Source organism: Oncorhynchus mykiss, chromosome 6 (genome assembly GCF_057628025.1).
Source record: "Oncorhynchus mykiss isolate SJ-2025 chromosome 6, ASM5762802v1, whole genome shotgun sequence".
NCBI classification, from domain to species: Eukaryota; Metazoa; Chordata; class Actinopteri; order Salmoniformes; family Salmonidae; genus Oncorhynchus; species Oncorhynchus mykiss.
Window position 1 is genome coordinate 48,881,283 of NC_143027.1, and position 25,566 is coordinate 48,906,848.

General features: G+C 41.7%; 1 protein-coding gene across 4 annotated transcripts in view; it reads right to left on the minus strand.

Moving 5' to 3' along the window:
• Positions 1-461: 461 nt before the first annotated feature.
• rgs3b (regulator of G protein signaling 3b) overlaps positions 462-25,566 on the minus strand; it is a 92,304-nt gene continuing 67,199 nt past the window's right edge. For all 4 annotated transcript variants that reach the window (XM_090238074.1, XM_021606673.3, XM_021606674.3 and 1 more), the window contains 6 exons: positions 24,760-25,524; positions 19,396-19,466; positions 15,733-15,831; positions 15,146-15,207; positions 13,121-13,287; positions 462-5,490 (listed from right to left, as the gene is read on the minus strand). In XM_090238074.1, coding sequence (XP_090094200.1) covers positions 5,293-5,490; positions 13,121-13,287; positions 15,146-15,207; positions 15,733-15,831; positions 19,396-19,466; positions 24,760-25,524 — 1,362 coding nt within the window. In that variant the 3' untranslated portion in view covers positions 462-5,292. The remainder of the gene's footprint in view (positions 5,491-13,120; positions 13,288-15,145; positions 15,208-15,732; positions 15,832-19,395; positions 19,467-24,759; positions 25,525-25,566) is intronic.

Here is a 25,566-nt window from a genome sequence, read left to right on the forward strand (position 1 = left end):
ATGTGGCAAAAGGTCGCAAAGTTCAAGGGGGCCGAATACTTTCGCAAGGCACTGTACATGATGCACATCTATCTAGTCTTTGTTATAGTCAGTAGGATTGTCACTGCCCTCTAGTGTTCTGTAAGTGACAGTCTCGTCCACCAGCTGGCCCTATATGCAGGTGCAGTAGAAATTATTAAGCCCTTTGTCCGGGCCCATAGGGCAGGAGGCTAGCTCTTGTTTCTGAAGCATTTAGCAGCTTGATGTGTCCCCTGGACAGGACAGTAGTCTAATGCAGGGACTTACCCTCAATCCATCTCCTTAATGCCCAAGCAGAGAGGCATCAGGACCCATCTTTAAAGTACACCTCGACCTGGGATCGAACCTTCTGATCTTAGTGAGGACACTAACCACAACTTCCAGTGTCCTTTGGGCTGTGGAATAGCTTGACAGTTTATGCAATTAAATGATACGAGGCCATGTTATACTTGATTTTATTGTATTTTGGTATTGATAAAAACAAGACTAGTCTGACATGAGTACTTTATTTTGACTAATGGTGGAGAACAAAAGTAACATTGTGGTCATACTGCATTGAAGTTAATGTTAACAATACATTAAGAAATACAGTAAAACGATCAGTATAACTCTTCGCATCCATTGAATAGGAACTGACAATTAAAATGATACAAGTTCAGAATCTACAGTCACTGCTCTTATCAGTCATTTTATTTGAACGTCTGATCTAAGCCCTTGGTTCGCGTTATCTACTAAGCTAACATGTTTTAAGATAGTCATACCATGGATCATTTAGCTAAATAGCCTTTTAGGACCCCTGTAGGTATAAAATAATGAATTTGTCTTTTACTGTTATAGCCCATAGAAACACATTGATAACAGACTCATAAATGGCAAAACAGCCCAAAAAGAAATCAAAAGGAATACGTTTTTGAAATGTCTGTCCTATAGTTCGAGTCAATAGTCACGTAATAATAAGGAATTCCCCTCGACCACGCTCACAAATTGGGAAAAACAAATATTTCCATTGTACAAGAGCCAACTCTGTCGTTGATTTTGCAATGCTCCTACATAGGAAAATGGAGCCTGCGAGAAGAGCCCTGTGGCTTCAGGCTATTCAGCGTAGGAGTGTTTAGTACAGTCAGTTTGTAACTCCACCCACAACTTGTATCTGTATAGTCAGTTTGTTTGTGTTGTTGGTCTTGGCTAGCTTAATGTTCCGGTCGGTAGCTACCTAGCACACACACACGCTCGCTCGAATGGCTGCAAGCTTCGTCATGAAAAGGGGCATGAGGGAAGCCCTACAATATTACATCTTTCTAAGTAGTGAGAATGCTATGGAGCAGGCAATGCTGAAAAGTTATCTTTATACATGTTGTACTTTTCTTAAATGTAGTTTTGTAATTGACTAAAACAAGCAGACAACAACAAAACTGTGTTTTGAAAAAGGTCAAGTTTTTGCTGTGAGCCAATAGAGTAACCTAGGTTACCACAGTTTGTTTCCCCCACAGGCAGGCTGGGCCACGACGGTCCATCTAATACCGACTGGGTCTATATGTAGGAGATATAAGCAATTTTTATTTATTTATATACACATCTATACCCATATTTAGTCACTCTGTTTATGGCACTTTTCATACCCTATTCATGTTGTGCCATTTTCACAGGTTACCTTCCGATGACGCCTCTGAAGCTTGTGTGCGATGTACAGTAAAACGAGTGCTAAATGTTTATGAGAGTCTTATCTGTTGATGTTGGTGACTATTAGTTTGTAGCTCAAACGGTTCAGACTTCTGTGAGAAGACATCTTTGTAATTAGGACGTGTGTGTCAAAGTTCAGACGACATTGTCATGTTTGAGTCTAATCTTTGATGGGGTCGTATGAGTTGCCAGCTCAAAAGGCTTGAGTTTTAAATATGATTTTGTGACAATTTTCTTGTCTGGATCCTCTCATGTGTAGAAAAACACCACTTTCACAAACACTATATTATGAAATAGGCCAAGCTTTATATCAGTGGAAAGAGGGGATTGAGCTGCAGCCACGGAAAGAAACAGTAAATCTCTAGAACAAACACATTGGGAACTAATCAGTATTCAAAATTGGCACGCACATGTCAAATAACTATAGGCTAATTAAAATGCTCCATGTGTTAGATTGTACATAGTGAATACACCAAAATGCACTCTTATTAAGCAAAGCGTCTTTATACATTTGCAGCATAAGTAACAAACCAGTTATTCTATAACTTCAGTCTCTCTTTTTCATATGACCCATTTGTTTGGTTAACATGTTTGTTTTTTCTCCTTGAGGATAAATGTTTCTCCTTAGGGGTCTCTAAAAGTCAGATATGTGCTGTGGATGTCATGAGCTTAATTATTCATGACAAATTGCTTTTCCATGTTATTGCTGTTTGTTACTTGTATGTAGTATATGAGCCTCCCTAAAACAATTACTATTATATAAGATACTATAATACATAAACGTACAGGGTAATATACTATTTCTCCTTTATACAGTACCTTCAGAAAGTATTCACACCCCTTGACTCTTTCCACATTCTGTTGCGTTATAGCCTGAATTTAAAATAGATTAAATTGAGATACTTTTCGTTACTAGCCTACACATAATAGCCCATAATGTCAAATTTGTAATTAAGTTTTAAAAAAAATGTCGAGTCAAGTGTTCAACTCCTAAATAAATTCATGAGTAAAAGTTTGCTTAACAAGTCACAGAAGTTGCATGGACTCTGTGTGCAATAATAGCGTTTAAAAACACTTTTTTTTATATAGCTTACAGTTTATTCACCATTAGTCAGCACCTCTACATTAAAATAATTTTCTCTGGGTGTGTGCCAGCAAATGCATTTTATTAGACAATAATAGCGTTTAACATGATTTTTTGAATGACTACCTCATCTGTGTACACAACACATACAATTATCTGTAAGGTACCTCAGTCGAGCAAGCAAAAAAAATAAGAAATTTAATATCCCTTTGAGCATGGTGAAGTTATTAGTTACACTTTGGATGGTGTATCAATACACCCAGTCACTACAAAGATACAGAGTCCTTCCTAACTTAGTTGCTAGAGAGGAAGGAAACCATTCAGGGATTTCACAATGGCGTCAATGGAGGAAACGGGTACAAATGTATCTATAGCCACAGTAAAACGAGTCCTATATCAACATAACCTGAAAGGCTGCTCAGCAAGGAAGAAGCCACTGCTCCAAAACCTCCAGAAAAAAAAGAGCCAGACTACGGTTCGCAACTGCACATGGGGACAAAGAATGTACTTTTTGGAGAAATGTCCTCTGGTCTGATGAAACAAAAATAGAACTGTTTGGCCATGATGACCATCGTTATGTTTGGATGAAAAAGGGGGAGGCTTGCAAGCTGAAGAACACCATCCCAACCGTGAAGCACGGGGGTGGCAGCATCGTGCTGTGGAGGTGCGTTGCTGCAGGAGGGCCTGGTGCACTTCACAAAATAGATGGCATCATATGGAAGGGAAATTGTGTGGATATATTGAAGCAACATCTAAAGACATCAGTCAGGAAGTTAAAGCTTGGTGGCAAATGGGTCTTCCAAATGGACAATGCCCCCAAGCATACTTCCAAAGTTGTGGCAAAATGGCTTAAGGACAACAAAGTTAAGGTATTGGAGTGGCTATCACAAAGCCCTGACCTCAATCCTATCAAAAATGTGTGGGCAGAACTGAAAAATGAATGTGCGAGCAAGGAGGCCGACAAACCTGACTCAGTTACACCAGCTCTGTCAGGAGGAATGGGCCAAAATTCACCCAACTTATTGTGGGAAGCTTGTGGAAGGCTACCCAAAATGTTTGACCCAAGTTAAACAATTTAAAGGCAATGCTGCCAAATACTATTTGAGTGTATGTAAACTTCTGACCCACTGGGAATGTGATGAAAGAAATAAAAGCTGAAATAAATAATTCTCTCTACTATTATTGACATTTCACATTCTTAAAATAAAGTGGTGATCATAACTGATCTGAGACAGGGAATTTTTACTAGGATTAAATGTCAGGAACTGTGAAAAGAAAAACGTAGGTGTATGTAAACTTCTGACTTCAATTCTGTAGTTGTGGCTGCATCATGTTATGGGTATGCTTGTAATCGTTAAGGACTGGGGAGTTTGCGCTAAGCACAGGCAAAATTTCAGAGGAAAACCTGGTTCAGTCTGCTTTCCATCAAACACTGGACGATGAATTCACCTTTCAGCAGGACAATAACCAAAAACACAAGGCAAAATATACACTGGAGTTGCTTACCAAGAAGATTGTGAAAGTTCCTGAGTGGCTGAGTTACAGTTTTGACTTAAAATCTACTTAAATCTATGGCAAGACCTGAAAATGGTTGTCTAGCAATGATCAATAAACAATTTGACAGAGCTTGACTACTTTTGTAAAGAATGGCAAATGTTCCACAATCTAGGTGTAGAAAGCTCTTAGGCTTACCCAGAAAGGCTCACAGCTGTAATCGCTTCCAAAGGTGATTCTAACAGATATATTAGTGTTACATTTTCCTTTTATATCTATATATATTTTTGTACATATGTTTGAGTATTGTGTAAATCGTTGATAAAAAAATTACAATGAAATACATTTTAATCTCAAATGAGGAAAGGTTGTGTGAATAGTTTCTGAAGGCACTGTACATAAAACATTCATATTGCACTTAGAATCTGGATGCTGATGGTGAAGGTTTTCTGTAAGCAGTGGCAACCACCTTGTATTGCAGAGCTTCCAATGCTGAAATATTAAAAGATCATATAGGATTGCTTGTATAATGTTTGGGGGGGGGGGGGGGGGGATTTCATTGCACCATGTTTGTTGATTGCACAACGGTTTGAATACACTGGAAGGCCTCTTGGCTATGTTGAACACCTCCTAGATATAGTGTATAGCATCTTCTTGTCTTTGGAATAGTGAAGTGTCAGAAATCTGACTGTGTTACACACAGAAATAGAAGGCAGTGAAGGTTTGGGCTATGCCACAAACAGGAAGGCCCATGAGGATATGGAAGCTGTATTTGTTCAAAACATTTTTTAAATTAACTCGTCAGAAACCAATGACCACAGAACCAGGTTGGGAAAATGCCCATGGAGAATCAGATGAGGTAAGTATATAACACTGACAAAAATAGTACCAAACCATAATCTAAACCAATTTAGACAACGTGAATGTCACCTGGGCACAGCTCTCCAATGTCCATCCCTCTAATGAACACAAACCAGGGCTCCAAGTCATCCAATGTCCTCAATCTCTCTTCCAATTCAGGGCAGATCTGGCACCATGGCGTTGAACCTCTTTTGGTTGGTCAAGTCCCTGTAGAGGTCCGAGCGCAGGAAGCGAGGGTACGGGTCCTTCTCCATGAGGCCATAGATCCTGTTCTGGGCCAGGTCAAAGGTCATTGCCGAGGTGCTCTGCAAGTTCTCCTTCGTGACCTCTCGGGTGTAGGAGTCCAAATTCACCTGTTATTGGAAGGAGGCTCTTAAAAGGGATCTGCAGTAGCTACATACATTTATAAATGAATGATATGTATACATTGATTTTTGTAGAATATAACAAATGCCTCATGGGCAGAGTTCAACTGTTGTACCCCATCAGAACCCAAAATATAAGCTTGTTTTACTCCGTAAGCAAAGTAATGTAAACAAACACTGTATAGCCTCAAAACATGGTTAAAACTATACTTTTGCATCCATAGTTCTGTCTATGCATTTGAGTGGTTAGATTTCTCCAGCCCCATCCCTCAGCTTTTTAGCAAAACCGTGGCGGGAGAACACTATTGTTTCAACTGCTGATTGCCACTTTAAATATCACACCCTGCTAATGTTTCATATACTCCGGAGTGAGGTTTCCCCTAGGCACAACTCTCGGATCAGCTTCCCTTCCCCCAATCCTAATCTTAAAGTGAGTCCTTAAATTGAAAGGAGGTCCCTAGGAGAGGGGGTGACCGACAATTTATTGTTCAAATGAAAGGCTGCCTGGATCTTTAATTTAAAGACCCTTGCTCCCTTCGGTCTTAACATAGACTTTGATCTGAAGCCATTCTAGTGAATGGTTTTCATCAAGGATCTCTCTATACTTTGCTCCGTTCAACTTTCCCTCGATCCTGACTTGTCTCCCAGTCCCTGCTGCTGAAAAACATCCCCACAGCATGATGCTGCCACCACCATGCTTCACCGTAGGGATGGTGCCAGGTTTCTTCCAGACGTGATGCTTGGCATTCAGGCCAAAGAGTTCAATCTTGGTTTCATCAGACCAGAGAATGTTGTTTCTCATGGTCTGAGAGTCCTTTAGGTGCATTTTAAAAAACTCCAAGCGGGCTGTCATGTCCCTTTTACTGAGGAGTAGCTTCCGTCTTGTCACTCTGCCATAAAAGCCTGATTGCTGGAGTGCTGCAGATATTGTTGTCCTTCTGGAAAGTTCTCACATCTCCACACAGGAACTCTGGAGCTCTGTCAGAGTGACCATCGGATTCTTGGTCACCTACCTGAGAAAGGCCTTTCTCCCCCGATTGCTCAGTTTGCCTGGTCGGCCAGCTCTAGGAAGTGTCTTGGGGGTTCCAAACTTCCTCTATTTAAGAATTTATTTTATTTATTTTTATTTATTTTACCTTTATTTAACCAGGTAGGCAAGTTGAGAACAAGTTCTCATTTACAATTGCGACCTGGCCAAGATAAAGCAAAGCAGTTCGACAGATACAACGACACAGAGTTACACATGGAGTAAAACAAACATACAGTCAATAATACAGTATAAACAAGTCTATATACAATGTGAGCAAATGAGGTGAGAAGGGAGGTAAAGGCAAAAAAGGCCATGGTGGCAAGGTAAATACAATATAGCAAGTAAAACACTGGAATGGTAGTTTTGCAATGGAAGAATGTGCAAAGTAGAAATAAAAATAATGGGGTGCAAAGGAGCAAAATAAATAAATACATTAAATACAGTTGGGAAAGAGGTAGTTCTTTGGGCTAAATTATAGGTGGGCTATGTACAGGTGCAGTAATCTGCACCTGTACATAGAATGATGGAGGCCACTGTGTTCTTGGGGACCTTCAATTCTGCAGAAATGTTTTGGTACCCTTCCCCAGATCTGTGCCTTGACATAATCCTTTCTCTGAGCTCTACAAACAATTTCTTCAACCACATGGCTTGGTTTTTGCTCTGACATGCACTGCCAACTGTGGGACTCTATATAGACAGGTGGGTGCCTTTCCAAATCATGTCCAATCGATTGAATTGACCACAGGTGGACTCAAATCAAGTTGTAGAAAGGATCTCAAGGATGATCAATGGTAACAGGATGCAACTGAGCTCGATTTCGAGTCTGATAGCAAAAGGTCTGAATACCTGTTTTTCATTTTTAATACATTCACAAAAAAAATCTGTCATTTTGGGGTATTGTGTGTTGATTGAGTATTAAAAAAAATATATAATTTTTTTGAATAAGGCTGTAATGTAACAAAATGTGGTGTGCGTGTCAGGTTAGGTACTGTGACTGCAAAAATAAATAAACACACCAGGTGGATCTTGGGCCAAGTCATTCCACGCAATCAATCAATCAAAAGTATTTATAACAGCCTTACGACAGCATTAAGGGCTATACAGAAACCCAGCCTAAAACCCCAAACAGCAAGCAATGCATATGTAGATGGACGGTGGCTAGGAAAAACTCCATACAAAGGCAGGAACCTAGGAAGAAACCTTGAGAGGAACAAGGCTCTGAGGGGTTGCCAGTCCTCTTCTGGCTGTGCCAGGTGGAGATAAGAGTACATTGACATTTATGCCAGGTTGTTCTAAAACGATTTTCAAACATTTATAGATGACCAGGATGGTCACATAATAATTACAGCGGTTGTAGATGGTGCAACCTCAGGAGTAAATGTCAGTTGGCTATACAGTTGCCTGACATGTTGTCATGCTAATACGCCACGGCTAGGCAACACATCAGGAAAAGGTGTGAAAATATACAGTTGACAACATCAACTCACATGGGTGCCAGAGGAGCTTGCTGTTGCTTGGTTCTTTGAGGCCAGAATCGGCGAGTGAGTTGGGGTCATTGACCTCTCAGTTATTTGTGACACAATGGTAGTCTGTTATATATACAATTGTAAACGTGAAAGGAATTGACAGTTGGTATAGTATGGGTTATATGCCAAATTATTATTCTTGTGTATTGACAAAGCAAAACTTCCATCCTAACAAGTATAATGTGATACCATGTTTGTAATATCTAATGAATGTTTGTTTTTTATGGCCTTGGGGCTAAAAGTAAATATATTGTTAGGATACTCATGGCCGCTATCGACAGGGGAGGTGGAGGTTACGAATACACAATAGACCAGACTACATGCAACCAAATAGGCCTACCTGGGGCCATGTAGTACACGCATTGCAAAACTGTCACACCCGTCTTTGTGCTTGTCTCCCCTCATTATCCCCAGTGTAAAACCTGTGTTCTCTGTTTGTCTATTGCCAGTTTGTTTTGTTCGTCAAGCTTACCAGCGGTTTCCCACTTGCTCCTGTTTTTTTCCTAGTTCTTGTTTCCCGGTTTTGACCATTCTGCTCCCCCATCCTGTACCTTTCTGGATTACTGACCTCTGCCTGCCCTTCTTGACCTGTCGTTTTTTGCCTGCCCCCTGTTCGAGTAATAAACGTTTGTTACTTTGACACTGTCTGCATCTAGGTCTTCCCTAAAACATGATCTATACAGTTGTTAAAAGCATGACATGTTAAATGAAAATAAACCATGGCTTGCACAACACACATCAGACATGGGAGATTCTGATTATGAAATAAGCGAGTAGACAAGTAATTAAAATGCAACAACCTTACATTTTAATCTGTCTATTCTGCAGTGTTAGGTGACACAATTACTGTCTCATCTCTTCAAACCCCTTGTCATAAAGACAGGCCACACATGCTAACCGGTACAGCGCCCAGGCCATATCTACATTATATGGTGCAATGGTTACAACACAATAAGATCAACTCAAACTGCAATGATTAGATTACCTACCACCAGATGCTCGCTTTGACACTTTTCTCATAAGCGCCTCTGTATTTTGGCACGGTACCATATCCAGTCGATGGGAATACAAATCAAATGTTATTTGTCAAATGTGCCGAATACAACAATGCAGAATAGAGAAGGAACCGTTGTCTGAGTTTTTTTTTTTTTTTGTATATCTCTTTCGTAGTTAATGAAGTGCAAGGCTATTACACACACTTAGATTGGCTGTAGGAGTGTTTACATCGAATTTACAGTTTTTTTTCATTGCTACGAGCCATCTACGAAACATTTTGTGTCTTCCTAGATTTCTTGCAGCCAGGGACCGAACTCCACCTTGCTCTTGATACCATCTTCGGATTTTCACTTTCAGAAATAACTTCAGGCTAACTGGTATTAACTTTTGCGGCAGCTCCTTCTCCCCATAAAACTAACACGGAAACTAAACCGGCTGCGCGCGTGCGCACATTTATTTGTCCCCCCACACCAAGCGCGATCACGACACGCATGTTAAAATATAAAAAAACTCTGAACCAATTACATTAATTTGGGGACAGGTCAAAAAGCATTAAACATTTATGCCAATTTAGCTAGCTAGTTTGCAATTGCTAGCTAATTTGCCCTATTAAGCTAGCTTGCTGTTGCTAGCTAATTTGTCCTGGGATATAAACATTGAGTTGTTATTTTACCTGAAATGCACAAGGTCCTCTACTCCAACATTTAATCCACACATAAAAACGGTCAACCGAATCGTTTCTAGTCATCTCTCCTCCCAGGCTTTTTCTTTGGACTTTATATTGCGATTGGCAACTTTCATAAATTAGGTACATTATCGCCACCGACCTCGTTCATCTTTCAGTCACCCACGTGGGTATAACCAATGAGGAAATGGCACGTGGGTACCTGCTTCTATAAACCAATGAGGAGATGAGAGGCAGGACTTGCAGCATGATCTGCGTCACAAATAGAACTGACTTCTATTTTAGCCCTTGGCAACGCAGATGTTCGTTGGCGCGCGTGAGCAGTGGTGGGTGCAATAATTGAATAATTATTATATATTTTTTAATTGCTGTCTAGTCACCCTGTAAGAGTTTGCCTCATGAGAGTGCACATGCGCAGTTGTTAGCCACATCTGCTGTTTGCAGTCAGCCTAAAATAATATGAAATAATAGGTGGAACAGTACACATTTTCTGAATCAAAACCGATAGGTGTATATATACAGTACCAGTTAAAAGTTTAAACACACCTACTCATTCAAGGGTTTTTCTATATTTTTACTATTTTCTACATTGTAGGATAATAGTTAAGACAAACTATGAAGTAACACATATGGAATCATGTAGTAACCAAAAAAGTACATAATAATATTAATAATAATAAAATAATAGTAATATTTTTTATATTAGAGATTCTTCATTGTAGCCATCCTTTGCCTTGATGACAGCTTTGCAAACTCTTGGCATTCTCTCAACCAGCTTCATGAGGAATGATTTTCCAACAGTCTTGAAGTAGTTCCCACATAATGCTGAGCACTTGTTGGCTGCTTTTCCTTCACACTGTGGTCCAACTCATCCCAAACTATCTAATTTGGGTTGAGGTCAGGTGATTGTGGAGGCCAGGTCATCTGATGCAGCACCATCACTCTCCTTCCTGGTCAAATAGCCCTTACACAGCCTAGAGGTGTGTTTTGGGTCCTTGTCCCACTAAGCACAAACCAGATGGAATGGCGTATTGCGGCAGAATGCTGCGGTAGCCATGCTGGTTAAGTGTGCCTTGAATTCTAAATAAATCACATGGTGTTGGGGTGCTTTGCTGGTGACAATATCACACCACCTCCTTGCTTCACGGCGGGAACCCCACATGCAGAGATCATTCGTTCACCTACTCTACATCTCGCGAAGACACGACGATTGGAACCAAAAATCTCAAATTTGGACTCATCAGACCAAAGGACAGATTTCCACCGGTCTAATGTCCATTTCTCGTGTTTCTTGGCCCAAGCAAGTCTATTCTTCTTATTGGTGTCCTTCAGTAGTAGTTTATTTGCATCATTTCGACCATGAAGGCCTGATTCACGCAGTCCCTTCCACAGTTTATGTTGATGTGTCTTACTTGAACTCAAAATATTTATTTGGGCTGCAATCTGAGGTGCAGGTAACTCTCATGAATGTATCCTCTGCAGCAGAGGTAACTCTGGGTCTTCCTTTCCTGTGGGGGTCCTCATGAGAGCCAGTTTCATCATAGTTACGTAACAACCCTATTCTAAAATTGATTAAATAAATATTTTTCCTTCTCGATCTACACACAATACCCCACAATTACAAAGCAAAAACAGGTTTTAGAAATGTTTGCAAATGTATTAAAAAAAATACACACATACCTTATTTACCTAAGCATTCAGACCCTTTGCTATGAGACTTGAAATTTAGCTCCGGTACATCCTGCTTCCATTGATCATCCATGAGATGTATCTACAACTTGATTCGAGTCCACCTGTAGCAAATTCAATTGATTGGACATGATTTGGAAGGGAGGTGACCAAGAACCAGATGGTCACTCTGACAGAGCTCCAGAGTTCCTCTGTGGCGATGGGAGAATCTTCCAGAAAGATTGGACCTGGACCATGCCCTAGGACTACCTGACATGATGACTCCTTGCTGTCCCCAGTCCACCTGACCATGCTGCTGCTCCAGTTTCAACTGTTCTGCCTTATTATTATTCGACCAGGCTGGTCATTTATGAACATTTGAACATCTTGGCCATGTTCTGTTATAATCTCCACCCGGCACAGCCAGAAGAGGATTGGCCACCCCACATAGCCTGGTTCCTCTCTAGGTTTCTTCCTAGGTTTTGGCCTTTCTATGGAGTTATTCCTAGCCACCGTGCTTCTACACCTGCATTGCTTGCTGTTTGGGGTTGTAGTCTGGGTTTCTGTACAGCACTTTGAGATATCAGCTGACGTACGAAGGGCTATATAAATACATTTGATTTGATGACCATCTCTGCAGCACTTCACCAATCAGGCCTTTATTGTAGAATAGCCAGACAGAAGCCACTCCTCAGTAAAAGGCACATGACAGCCTGCTTGGAGTTTGCCAGAAGGCACCTAAAGACTCTGACCATGGAGAAACAAGATTCTCTGGTCTGATGAAACCAAGATTGGCGTTTATGTCAAGCGTCACGTCTGAAGGAAACATGGCACCATACCTATGGTGAAGCGTGGTGGCAGCATCATGCTGTGGGGATGTTTTTCAGCGTCAGGGACTAGGAGACTAGTCAGAATCGAGGGAAAGATGAACCAGGCAAAGTATAGAGAGATCCTTGATGAAAACCTGCTCCAGAGGACTCAGGACCTCAGACTTGGGCGAAGGTTAACCTTCCAACAGGAAACGACCCTAAGCACACAGCTTAGACAACGCAGGAGTAGCTTCGGGACAAGTCTCAATGCCCTTGAGTGGCCCAGCCAGAGCCCAGACTTGAACCCAATCGAACATCTCTGGAGAGACCTAAAAATAGCTGTGCAGCGATGCTCCCGAACCAACCTAAAATAACTGAGAATCTGCAGAGAACAATGGAGTCCCAAGCTTGTAGCAGTCAAGAAGACTCGAGGCTGTAATCGCTGCCAAAGGTGCTTCAACAATGTACTGATTAAAGGGTCTGAATACTTATGTAAATGTGATGTTTCAGCTATTTATTTTTAAGAACTTTAAAATTGAAAAAAAATTGAAAAAACGTTTTTTGCTTTGTCATTATGGGGTAAAATGTGTAGGGAAAAAAAACAATTTAATCAATTTTAGAGTAAGGCTGTAACATAACAAAATGTGGAAAAAAAATCATGGGGTCTGAATACTCCGAATATATATATATATATATAAAATCACTGGACAAACTGACCCAAGATCAGCACCTAGGGGCAACTTCACCCTACTCCATTTTGTATCTCTAAATGGTATAAATAAGAACAATACATCTTATCTGTAACACACTTTCTCACAAAAACGCACTGCTCAAATAGTAGCAGCATCACTAAATTATTACTCTAAAGATGAACCATGGTGTGTGTACTGTGTATTGGCTTTACCTCTTTACAGGACTGTATGGACATGTATTCTGAGAAGATTTGTTTTGCTCTGGAGGCCATTTTGAACTGGGATTTGATTTTCCTGTACTTCTCACAGGCCAACCAGAAGTCCAAGTTCTCCTCACTGAACTCTGTCTGCAGGAACCTTTGGAAGACTGCCACTCCATCTGTCCAAGACAATATATCATAATATTTAATACAAAAACACTATATAATGTGTTATTAAATAGTATGTATCAACATACAGGACCACAATGGAAATAAGTATGTTGACTGTGTTCTTATGCTTGCTGTATTCACATTGCAATTGTATATTTTAAAATGGTCAAATTCATTCATTCACAGTCATTTTGAGACCAAGGTATTTTTTGTATGGCTCCCTTGGAAAATATACATTGCCTAAACAAAAGTTAAAGGTGATGTATTTTTGCATTATCATTTCAGAAAATGTCCATAACGTATCTGGCACTAATAGTGGGATGATAGTGTTTCACAGTATTACTTACAGTTTTGTAATCAAATCAAATTTGATTGGTCACATACACATGGTTAGCAGGTATTATTGCGAGTGCAGTGAAATGCTTATGCTTCTAGATCTGACAGTGCAGCAATATCGAACAGGTAATATCTAACAATTCCACAACAAAACCTAATACACACAATCTAGTAAAGGAAATGGGATAATAAAATATAAAATATATGGATGAGCAGTGACAGAGCGGCTAAGATGCCATAGATAGTGTTGGATACAGTATATGCATATGACATAAGTAATGTGAGATATGTAAACATTCTTAAAGTGGCATTATTAAAGTGACTAGTGTTCCATTTATTAAAGTGGCCAATGATATCAAGTCTGTTGGTAGGCAGCCGCCTCTGTGCTAGTGATGGCTGTTTAACAATCTGATGGCCTTGAAATAGAAGCTGTTTTTCAATCTCTCTGTCCCAGCTTTGATGTACCTCGCCTTCTGGATGGAAATGGGGTGAACAGGCAGTGGCTCGGTTCGTGGTTGTTGTCCTTGAAGATCTTTTTTGGGTGTTGTAGGTGTCCTGGAGGGCAGGTAGTTTGCTCCCGGCGAAGTGTTGTGCAGACCGCACCACCCTCTGGAGAGCCCTGCGGTTGTGGGCAGTACAGTTACAGTACCAGGCAGTGATACGGCATGACAGGATGCTCTCGATTGTGCACCTGTAAAGGTTAGTCAGGGTTTTCTGGGACAAGCCACATTTTTTCACCCTCCTGAGGTTGAAGAGGCGCTGTTGCACCTTCTTCACCACACTGTGTGCGTGGACCATTTCAGTTTGTCGGTGATGGGAACTTAAAACTTTCCACCTTCTCCACTGCTGTCCTGTCGATGTGGATACAGTGGTGCTCCCTTTGCTGTTCCCTGAAGTCCACAATCATCTCTTTTGTTTTGCTGACATTGAATAAGAGGTTATTTTCCTGACACCACACTCTGAGGGCCCTCACCTCCTCCCTGCAGGCTGTCTTGTCGTTGTTGGTAATCAAGCCTACCACTGTTGTGTCGTCTGCAAACTTGATCATTGGCTGAGATATTCATCTATTGAGGACAGGCATCTGTTGCCAAAATGGGAAAGCGGTTCTGACACTGTGGCTGTGTTATCTAGTGGAAATCTCTCATTTTCTGCTTCCTAAAATTCTACACTTCGCTCAATTTCAATTTATGTGAGAAAACAAGCACTGAATAGTGTAGGGAATCATTGCACCATCTAAATCGCTAGGAACCAGGAAATGACAGAGCTATTGCCACCAGATAGCACAGCCACAAAGTCAGAACATATTTCCCTTTGTGACAACAGATGCCGCTCCGGAGGGAGAAATCAACAGGCAAATATCACAGCCAACCACAACACTGGCGGGGAAGTAATACTGTGAAATACTATCATTCCACTATTAGCGGCAAATACATTATGGACATTTTCTGAAATTACAATAAAAATACTATGTGTAGCACCTTATAAATAAAAAATAAAGACATTAGGATCTTAGTGCGTTGAAAAACGTACATTTGTGAGCCAGCAGCATATCAAAGCATTCCCCCCACTTCAGGGCCTCCTCTGGCGAGGGCCTAAAAATGACAGCACAGAAAGACAAAGGACGAATACATCACGTTTCGTATTATTGTGTGTGAGCTTTTCAAAGAAAAAACCCTTCTCTCACACTGTGCCTCTGGTACTGTAAGTGTTTATCATTATAATCTGACTATGATTAAATGTATTTCCTACTGTGAGCAGCACGGAGTTGAGGTGATTGAGGAAAACGGTGACAGTAACTGTTCTCTCATTGCAAAAATATGACATGCTGATCACAAACTGAATGACAGGTGTTGGTTTGTTATTGTAATGCTTTTCAAATGACTAGTGTATGAAGTCAGTTTGAGTTACAGTATCCTCTTCTGAGGTCTTGGGATGCACCAGTGGATGGAGTGTGCTTTACAGTGGAGGGTGAAGTTTCCCCTAGACGATGATCTTGGGTCAGTTATGCATTTTCACCACTAATGGTTAAGGACAGGATTGGACGAGGGGAAGCTGGTCCTAGATCTGTAACTAGGGGAAACTCATATCCGGAGTGTTCTTTACAAGGAGGCTCTTACTTGACTGACTTCAGGACTTTCTCCAGCCCGTTTGTTGGGTTGCTGCCATGGAAATCGTTCTTCCTCAAGAAAGTCAAGCGATTTTTCATGTCTTTGGCCCTGTGGAAAACATATTTTAATTATGAGTATAACCCATGGAGTCGAGCTAGCTAGGAGATTCTACGATGCTGCTAAATAACCAGTTTGAAGAAAATGAAAAAGGTTTGGATGAAACAACAACATTCTAGGTAAATCAAAAAGAAGATAAATCAGATTTTTTTTAAATTAAAAAGCAAATGTCTCTAGTCTCCACAGTTCTTGCTCCAAAATGAGGAGAGATCATTTTGGGAATGAAAATCGTGCACGTCTATCGTGCTGGCAGCATAGTATTAGTGGAAACCAAGACAGTTTTCGGGGCAGGCCTGAGACAATTTTAGCTAACCCTTTCCTAATTCTCCATACCTGCCACGTTAAAACTGCTGCGTAAATTCTCCTAACCTGCTACGAAAAGTCCCTTTTGCTAGTCAGACCTGCCCTGAGAACAGTCTTGGTTTCCACTAATGCAATACAGCTTCGCACTAGCTTGCCTGCTCTTTCTCTTTGCTAATGATGCGAGTGTGTGTTCAATCTTCGCTCTGTCCATACACTTTTTGGCCATGACATGGATTACCCCAGAGGACACTGCTACTCCAGCTGCTATCTCGTCATCTGACTATGTGTGCTCTAATAATCTGAGAGCATCTGGTCATCACAGTGCTCCTCATTTTGTCCTTAGTGAAGATTTTATCTTTATTCCTTCTATCTCCTCATTTGAATTCCATGCAGTCACTGTCACATAACTACAACACTTGGGTGAGCATCCACACTGTTTATCATTCTACAGTAGGCCTACATCTGTCAATCAACTGGTGGCCCAAATCAAATTATCGCATGGCTAGGCTATCGGGTAGCCTATTGGAATATAATCAAATAACAGGGTTTATTGCAACCATCAATGGCACTAGATTAAATTATTGCCAGCTGATGTCTCGTTTAAACCATCAATATGCTCTAAATTCACCCCCACAGTTGATCACAATTGCAACCATTATTGGTTACCTCATTATCGCTCTCTAAAAGATGATGTCGGTGTTGCCATTGAATCAATTTAGCCCTTTTTGATCAGACTAAGGGCCGTACAATAGAAAAAAAGATTTCCTTGTTTACCATGCCAAATCTACTGTGGCAATTTATCCAACACTTTGTATGAATGGAAACTAATGTTTATGTGGCCTATAGATATTATTTTATATTTTTCCTATTTATCTTATCCAAAAGTGTCTGGTATAGTAATTTCTTATCAAGATTGTGGGTCAAATATCCCGGACTGTCCATATTTGAAACGTGTAACTTAATCAAGTAAATCGGGGGAGATTGAGTTATTTGTGCCAGATGGGTGATGGCTGGAATCAAACCCACACGAACACGGTAGGACTATATGTGCACACTGAAGACAGAATATTACTTGACAGAAAGCCCTGATCCCAATGACTCGACTTCCCCTGCATGGAGAGGAGAACTGCTCATTTTCAGAGATTCACAAGGCTCATTTGAATTTCCTGATACAGCAGGAAGATTCTCTGTGACAAAAGTGATCAAGTTAAGATCCCACATCTGTACCTTCTCTTCCTCTGTGTCCGCTGACAAGGCCACTTTCTATCACTCTACATTTTAAGCTTCTGCCTCCAACCATGTGAAAATCTTCTCCACTTTATCCTCCCTCCTTATTCCTCCACCGCCTCCCTCCTCCCTCTCTGTGGACGACTTTGTTAACCACTTTGAAAAAAAGGTTGACGACATCCACTCGTCATTCACTCATAAACTGGTCCCACTCACACAGAACTACCTTATGGCTTGACCTCTTTCTCCAGATGAAATCCTTTGACTAGTGATGTCCACCGGCCCAACAACCTGCCCACTTTGACCCCATCCCCTCCTCCCATCTCCAGACCATCTCTGGAGACTTTCTCCCATTCCTCATCAACTCATCCCTGACCACTGGCTGCGTCCTCTGACTTCAAGAGGGCCAGATTCACTCCCCTCCTCAGGAAACGAACACTCAACACCGCTGGTGTCAAACTACAGACCTTCTTTCCTTTCCAAAACACATGAGTGTGTAGTCTCTGACCAACTCTATCATTATCTCTCTCAGAATCATCTTCTTGACCCTACCCAGTCAAGGCGACTCACTAAACTGAGATCGCTTTCGTCTGTGTCACAGTGGTGCTCCGCTCTGCTAAAGCTGACTCTCTCTCCTCTGTTCTCATCCTCCTAAATCTATCCGCTGCTTTCAACACCGTGAACCATCAGATCCTCTTTTCCACCCTCTCAGGGTTGGGTGTCTTAGGCCCTGCACAATCCTACCAGGCAGGTCACTCCTACTAGGTGGCGTGGAGAGGATCTGTGTCTGCACCACGTGCTCTCACTACTGGAGTCCCTCGGGGCAAGGGTTCTAGGCCCTTTTCTCTTTTATCTCAAGTCACTCGGCACAGTCAAAACGTCACATGGTCTCTCCTGTCACCAGCCCTCTCATCTCAGCCAATCATGGCTAGCGGGAAGGTTAGCACCGACTTCGCTGATAAATACTTTGTTGAGGGAAAATGTGCTTAGTACGATTGTGATGTGTTGTCTTACCTAACTATCTTAAAATGAATGTACTAATTTGAAGTTGCTCTGGATAAGACTAAAATGTAAAATGTTGTGTGTAGAATATCCTAGCCTATTCATTGATCATAGGCCCTGCTTTACTGAAGTTGTGAGACATTGCAAGCCAAGACACAGCATTCCATTGCAAGATACATCTTTTGATTGCAGATAGATAGGCCTAGTGCACGGTTCTTACTCTGTCTGCCTGGTGGCCGACCCTCCCATCTCTCTCCGTCCCTCGCTAACTCGCTAGGAAAGTTGCAAGTGTTTGTGTTCTTGGAAGTATGGCAACTATTCAGTCTCTTCTGTTCCAGAAATACTGAATCTTAGGAGTCGATTCCGGCTATCTTGACACTAAAAACGGAAGTCGGCGCCGGGAGTCAATCTCCACCACTACATCATCGTCATTAACAGTTGGAAAATTGCAGAAAATGGTAAGCAAGAGCAGCAAAATCCTGCATGGCAATACTCTGAGAACGAAAGGCAAACTTGGCGAGGGGGAATTGAGGTACAGTAATGGTAGTACTGGTGCAATGTGTAACCATCTGAAAGGGACGCACCGTGACACCCAAACCATTGCTGTGAATTCACGTGGAATTTTATGAAATGTTCTTATAATTTGAATGAAAAACCAACAAAAAATATGCTGTTTAAACATATAAAAATATTTTTGTCCTGATGGATCCTGGTCAAAAGAAGGGAATAGGGTTCCATTTGGGATGCAACCAGTGGCATATATAAAAGTAACACAGTCGGCCACATTGGCTTTAGCTACGGCAGCAGCTAAGAGAACATGAGGTAGCTACTTCTCCGTAGTGACTCGTAAATGTCCTACTGGTAAAATTGTTAGACAATCATGTGTCATAGTGTCGTATCTGGGTATATTTGATATGTCCTAGGGACAAAACTCGTAGGGACATCATTCATTTTAGTTCTTCTATTATGCTGTCAAGACCGCTAGAGATTTTTTTCCAATGTCCACATTTTTTCAGGACTTACAGGTTCATGGATTTCTTCTTTTTCGTGCAGCCATGTTTAAACTCACAGTTACAGTCAGATTCACTGCATACCTTGGAGGAAAGAAAGAAACACAAAGAGAGAGAGTTAGAACATGAGAATGGCAGAGAAAAATAAGGAAGAGAGCAAGTACAGTACCAGTAAAAAGTTTGGACACACCTCATTCCAGGGTTTCTTCTTTATTTGTACTATGTACTATTGTAGAATAATAGTGAAGACAACAAAACTATGAAATAACACATGGAATCATGTAGTATACAAAAGTGTTAAACAAATCAAAATATATTTCATATTTGAGATTCTTCAATGTAGCCAGCCACTTTGCCTTGATGACAGCTTTGCACACTCTTGGCATTATCTCAACACATATACATCTTTAAAAATATATATTTTCCTTCATCATTTTCCACTAACCATACCACACTTCCCCTAATTCAAGTAAACTAATGAACAGCAACACTTAGGCCTCTACTTTCAGCTTATACATACTATATATATTTTACGGACACAATCTATTTTACCGTGGCTGTATTTTGTTTGTTTTTAGTCCTCTATCCTCCACATCTCCCATCTATTTTTGGTGTCCATCCAGTTTGATTTCTATTTGCCATATATTTTTAACTGTGCTGTTTCACAAAAGTTCTGTGAACTGTTCAAAAGTTTCCTTGTTTTTGAAAGAAAAGCACTTTTTTTGTCCATTAAATGTGCAAGTAGAGATACTGGGGTGCAAAGGAGCAAGATAAATAAATAAATAAATACAATATGGGGATGAGGTAGGTAGATAGATGGGCTGTTTACAGATGGGCTATGTGCAGTGATCTGTGAGCTGCTCTGATAGCTGGTGCTTAAAGCTAGTGAGGGAGATATGAGTCTCCAGCTTCAGTGATTTTTGCAGTTTGTTCCAGTCATTGGCAGCAGAGAACTGGAAGGAAAGGTGACCAAAGGAGGAATTGGCTTTGTGGGTGACCAGTGAGAAATACCTGCTGGAGTGCGTGCTATGAGTGGGTGCTGCTATGGTGACCAGTGAGCTGAGATAAGGCGGGGCTTTATAACCTGTAGCCAGTGGGTTTGGCAACAAGTATGAAGCGAGGGCCAACCAACGAGAGCGTACAGGTCGCAGTGGTGGGTAGTGGTGGGGACTCCATCCAATTTGTTGAGTAGAGTGTTGGAGGCTATTTTATAGATGACATCGCCGAAGTCGAGGATCGGTAGGATGGTCAGTTTAACGAGGGTATGTTTGGCGGCATGAGTGAAGGATGCTTTGTTACGATATAGGAAACCGATTCTAGATTTAATTTTGGATTGGAGATGCTTAATGTGAGTTTGAAAGGAGAGTTTACAGTCTAACCAGACACCTTGAAGCTTGTCTGGAGGTTAGTTAACACAGTGTCCAAAGAGGGGCCAGAAGTATACAGAATGGTTGTCACGCTTGTCTTAGTAGGAAGGATCGGAGGACCAATGCGCAGCGTGGTACGTGTTCATGATGATCTTTAATAAACTCAGAACACTAAAACAAAAATAACAAAGAGAATGACACGAAACATCTCCGTCAGGTGCAAAACACACTAAACAGAAAGTATAATCACCCACAACTCAAAGGTGAAACCAGGCTACCTAAGTATGGTTCTCAATCAGGGACAGCTGCCTCTGATTGAGAACCGTACCAGGCCAAACACAGAAATCCCAAATTATAGAAAAAAGAACAGACTGCCCACCCCAACTCATGCCCTGACCATACTAAAACAAAGACAAAACAAAGGAACTAAGGTCAGAACGTGACAATGGTGTCGTCTGCGTAGAGGTGGATCAGAGAATCATCAGCAGCAAGAGCAACATCATTGATGTATACAGAGAAGAGAGTCAGCCCGAGAATTGAACCCTGTGGCACCCCCGTAGACTGCCAGAGGTCCGGACAACAGGCCATCCGATTTGACACACTGAACTCTATCTGAGAAGAAGTAGTTGCTATACCAGGAGAGGCGATCATTTGAGAAACCAAGGCTGCCGAGTCTGCCAATAAGAGTGTGGTGATTGACAGAGTCGAAAGCCTTGGCCAGGTCGATGAATACTGCTGCACAGTAATGTCTCTTATCAATGGTGGTTATGATGTCGTTTAGGACCTTGAGTGTGGCTGAGATGCACCCATGACCAGCTCTGAAACCGGATTGCATAGCGGAGAAGGTACGGTGGGATTCAAAATGGTCAGTAATCTGTTTGTTAACTTGGCTTTCGAAGACCTTAGAAAGACAGGGTAGGATAGATATAGGTCTGTAGCAGTTTGGGTCTAGAGTGTCACCCCCTTTGAAGAGGGGGATGATCGCGGCAGCTTTCCAATCTTTGGGAATCTCAGACGATACGAAAGAGGTTGAACAGGCAAGTGATAGGGGTTGCAACAATTTGGCTCTTTCAGAACATCAGCTCTCTGGATTTGGGTGAAAGAGAAATGGTGGGGGCTTTGGAGGGTTGCTGTGGATGGTGCCGGGCTTTTGACCGGGGTAGGGGTAGCCAGGTGTGATGCATGGCCAGCCGTAGAGAAATGCTTATTGAAATGTTCAATTATAGTGGATTTATCAGTGGTAACAATGTTTCCTAGCCTCAGAGCAGTGGGCAGCTGGGAGGAGGTGCTCTTATTCTCCATAGACTTTACAGTGTCCCAGAACCTTTTTCAGTTTGTACTACAGGATGCAAATTTCTGTTTGAAAAAGCTAGCCTTAGCTTTCCTAACTGCCTGTGTATATTTGTCCCTAACTTCCCTGAAAAGTTGCATATCACGGGGGCTATTCGATGCTAATGCAGAACACCACAGGATGTTTTTGTGCTGGTCAAGAGCAGACAGGTCTGGAGTGAACCAAGGACTATATCTATTCCTATTTCTACATTTTTGGAATGGGGCATGCTTATTTAAGATGGTGAGGAAGGCACTTTAAAGAATAACCAGGCATCATCTATTGACGGGATGAGGTCAATGTCTTTCCATGATAAACTGCTTGACATGTTTAATGAACATTTTGCTAAAGCTGGGCATGTATTTGATAATGATCTCCTTCCTAACATCTCAAATGAGGCTGTGAATAAAACTGTCACATGCCGGCCTATGGTTCATCTATTTAATTTTACGAGCTTTCAGAAGTTGTAAAGGAACTCAAATCTATTGATATTAAGAAAGTGGCTGTCCCGGATGAATTAAACCCTTATTTAGAAAAAAAATGGTGCAGAGATCATTGCTGCCCCTCTCACTGACATATTGCATATTTCATTGGTGAGTAATACCATTCCAAAAGTCTGAAAATCAGCCTGTATCACGTCTTTACATAAGGGTGGAGATCTGTCACAGTTGGATAACTATCGTCCCATATCTAAACTTTCTGCACTGGAAAAAGTTTGGAAAAGAATAAAGGACAAGAAATCACTGTGTTTTCACTTTTTATTGGCTTATCGAAGGCCTTCGACACTGTTGGCCATGCCCTGCTGTTTTATAGACTAAAAAAGGTTGGTTTAAGTGTTGATGCATTGGATTGGTTCCAAAATGACCTTTCTGACAGATGACAGTGTATAGCTCAGGAGGGTATTAAATCTGAGTTTTGAAGGCTTACAAACAGAGTTCCCCAGGGCTCAATTTTAGGTCCGATCCATTTTATGCTGTATATAAATTGTATAGGGAAGAATGTTGACTCTCCATCTGTATGCTGATGACAATTATTTATTCTAGCGCTAATATTGAGAAGGCTTTTCAGGACTTACAGTTGGCTTTTGATGTTATTCAAAGGCAGCTTTTCCAATTGAAACTTGTGCTTGAAGTTTATGGTATCCTCTTCCCTGAAAGTTAACAGATGGAGTCACTTGCAGATTGATTGATTAAATTGATAGGGTCACTTCCTTTAAGTATCTTGGGATTTGGTTAGATGAAAAGCTGAATTTTAAACAGCACATTGATATCTTCACCAAGAAACTGAATAACAAATCTTGCTTTTCAATGTTAGTCAGAAAGGATCTTGTTCAAAGCACTTTTTTTTATCAGTACTGGATTATGGTGATGTTGTCTATATGCAGGCCTTCACCTTCCTGACCAAGGCCCTTCTCCCCCGATTGCTCAGTTTGGCCGGGCGGCCGGCTCAAGGAAGTATCTTGATGGTTCCAAACTTCTTCCATTTATGAATGATGGAGGCCACTGTGTTCTTAGAGACCTTCAATGCTGCAGACATTTTTTGGTACCCTTCCCCAGATCTATGCCTAGACACAACCCTGTCTCAGAGCTCTACGGACAATTCCTTCGACCTCCTGGTTTGGTTTTTGCTCTGACATGCAATGTCAACTGTGGGACAGGGGTGTGCCTTTTCAAATCATGTCCTATTTATTGAATGTACCACATGTGGACTACAATCAAGTTGTCGAAACATCTTAAGGACGATCAATGGAAAGTATTTTTATAAAAACCTCTTTTCACTTTGTCATTATGGGGTATTGTGTGCAGATTGCTGAGGATTTGTATTTATTTAATCCATTATAGAATAAGGCTGTAACGTAACAACATTTGGAAAAAGTCAAGGGGTCTGAATACTTTCCAAAGGCACTGTATATATACTTTTCTCACAATTCCTACCATGGCTATTATTGGGTGTTCCATTATTCGACTCTTCTATAGGAACTTTGTCATATTTAGAATAGCCATAGAGTAGTATTTGTGTCTCGGAACATTTGATTATCAATATACAGTTTATCGACTACAAGAGCTACACATTTCCCTTTTAATCTATTCTCCTTGAAGATTGGGCACAGAACTTTGCGCCGTTCTGCAATTTCCTTCGGGACCAGATCATTCATGCCTATTTTTGTGCCAGTAAGACTTTTACCCAGGCTTTTAACCATTATTTTATCTTTAAAGAAAGCAAATTTGAGCTAGTCTGAATGTCAAGTAAGGCTAATCTCAGAAAGATGTTCTCCTTTTCAAGTTCATTAACGTCCGTTTCAATCTTAAACGGACGTTTAAGCTTGTTTGTTGCTTTCTCCATTGTCGCAGCTTTTCATCACTCATGTTGAGGCTTGCATTCAACTCCTTTATATCTGTACTGACTAATTCAAGTATGCCCAGTTTGTAATTTATCGATTTTAACAGATCTGTTTTCACCCTTACCATTCCCGGTGGTGAAAAGCTTAAATCGTCTGTGTCCATTACTCTCTGTCAAGTTGCTTGTTTTCGTAATATTTGTTGATACATGATTTGTTTTGTTATCCAGATTGAAGGTTATTTCCCACCAGTATGTGAAGTGTTAATATTTAGTCTAACGTTTTTATCTTGAGGTGAACAGCACCGCCATCTTACTTGCAGTGGTAATTGCAGAGACTTACCTTCCTCCCTGAGAGGAGCATGTAGAGCTGGTGCACCGAGCCTCCATTCCTTGTCAACTCCTTCCTCAGGGTCTTGGGGGAGGGCCGCATCCAGCCGCCCGGTGGGGGAGCGTGGCCTCTGTCCAGGCGGTGGATGGTGCTGTCGGAGATGAAACGTGGCGAGCGCAGCTCCTGCAGCAGACTGCCCTCGCTAAGCGTGCGTCTGTGGAGGATCATAGGCTCGTCACCACCGCTCACGCCCTCACCCCGCTTCCTAAAGGGAGAGCACTCCCCGATGCTCCGACGTTCCAGGCCGTCTTTGTCACAGTCCTCCTCATCCTCCTCTTCTTCTTCTTCCATGGGTTCTGTGTTGAAGGAGCGATCGAGGAAGCGCACGTCTGGGACTGTGAGCGAGGGGGATAGAGGTATGGCACCCATGCACGCTGTCTCTGACGTCTCAGTGGCGTTCTCTCCCTCACCCTGCTGCCTCTCCTCGTCTCCCTCCTCCACTACCTTCTCCCTTTCCTTCCAGATGCCCGTTCTCTCCAGGCTCATACTGTTGCAGGTTTTACCTATGGTACACGGCGGGGGCGTGAGGGGCAACTTCTGTCCGAGGTCCTCTGTGCTGCGCACCACCAGGGGGATGAGGTTCGGAATATTGGCTGGCGGGCTGTTCATGCTGTAGGGTTCGGAGGAAGGGCCATGCAAGGAGGGCTCTTCGGTGGCTTGACGGCCCAGATTTAGGATACCGAGCTCACAATGGACATCAGCCATTGGTTCCAACATCTGTCAACACACAGCGGGGCAACTCTCAGCTATTCAATCATT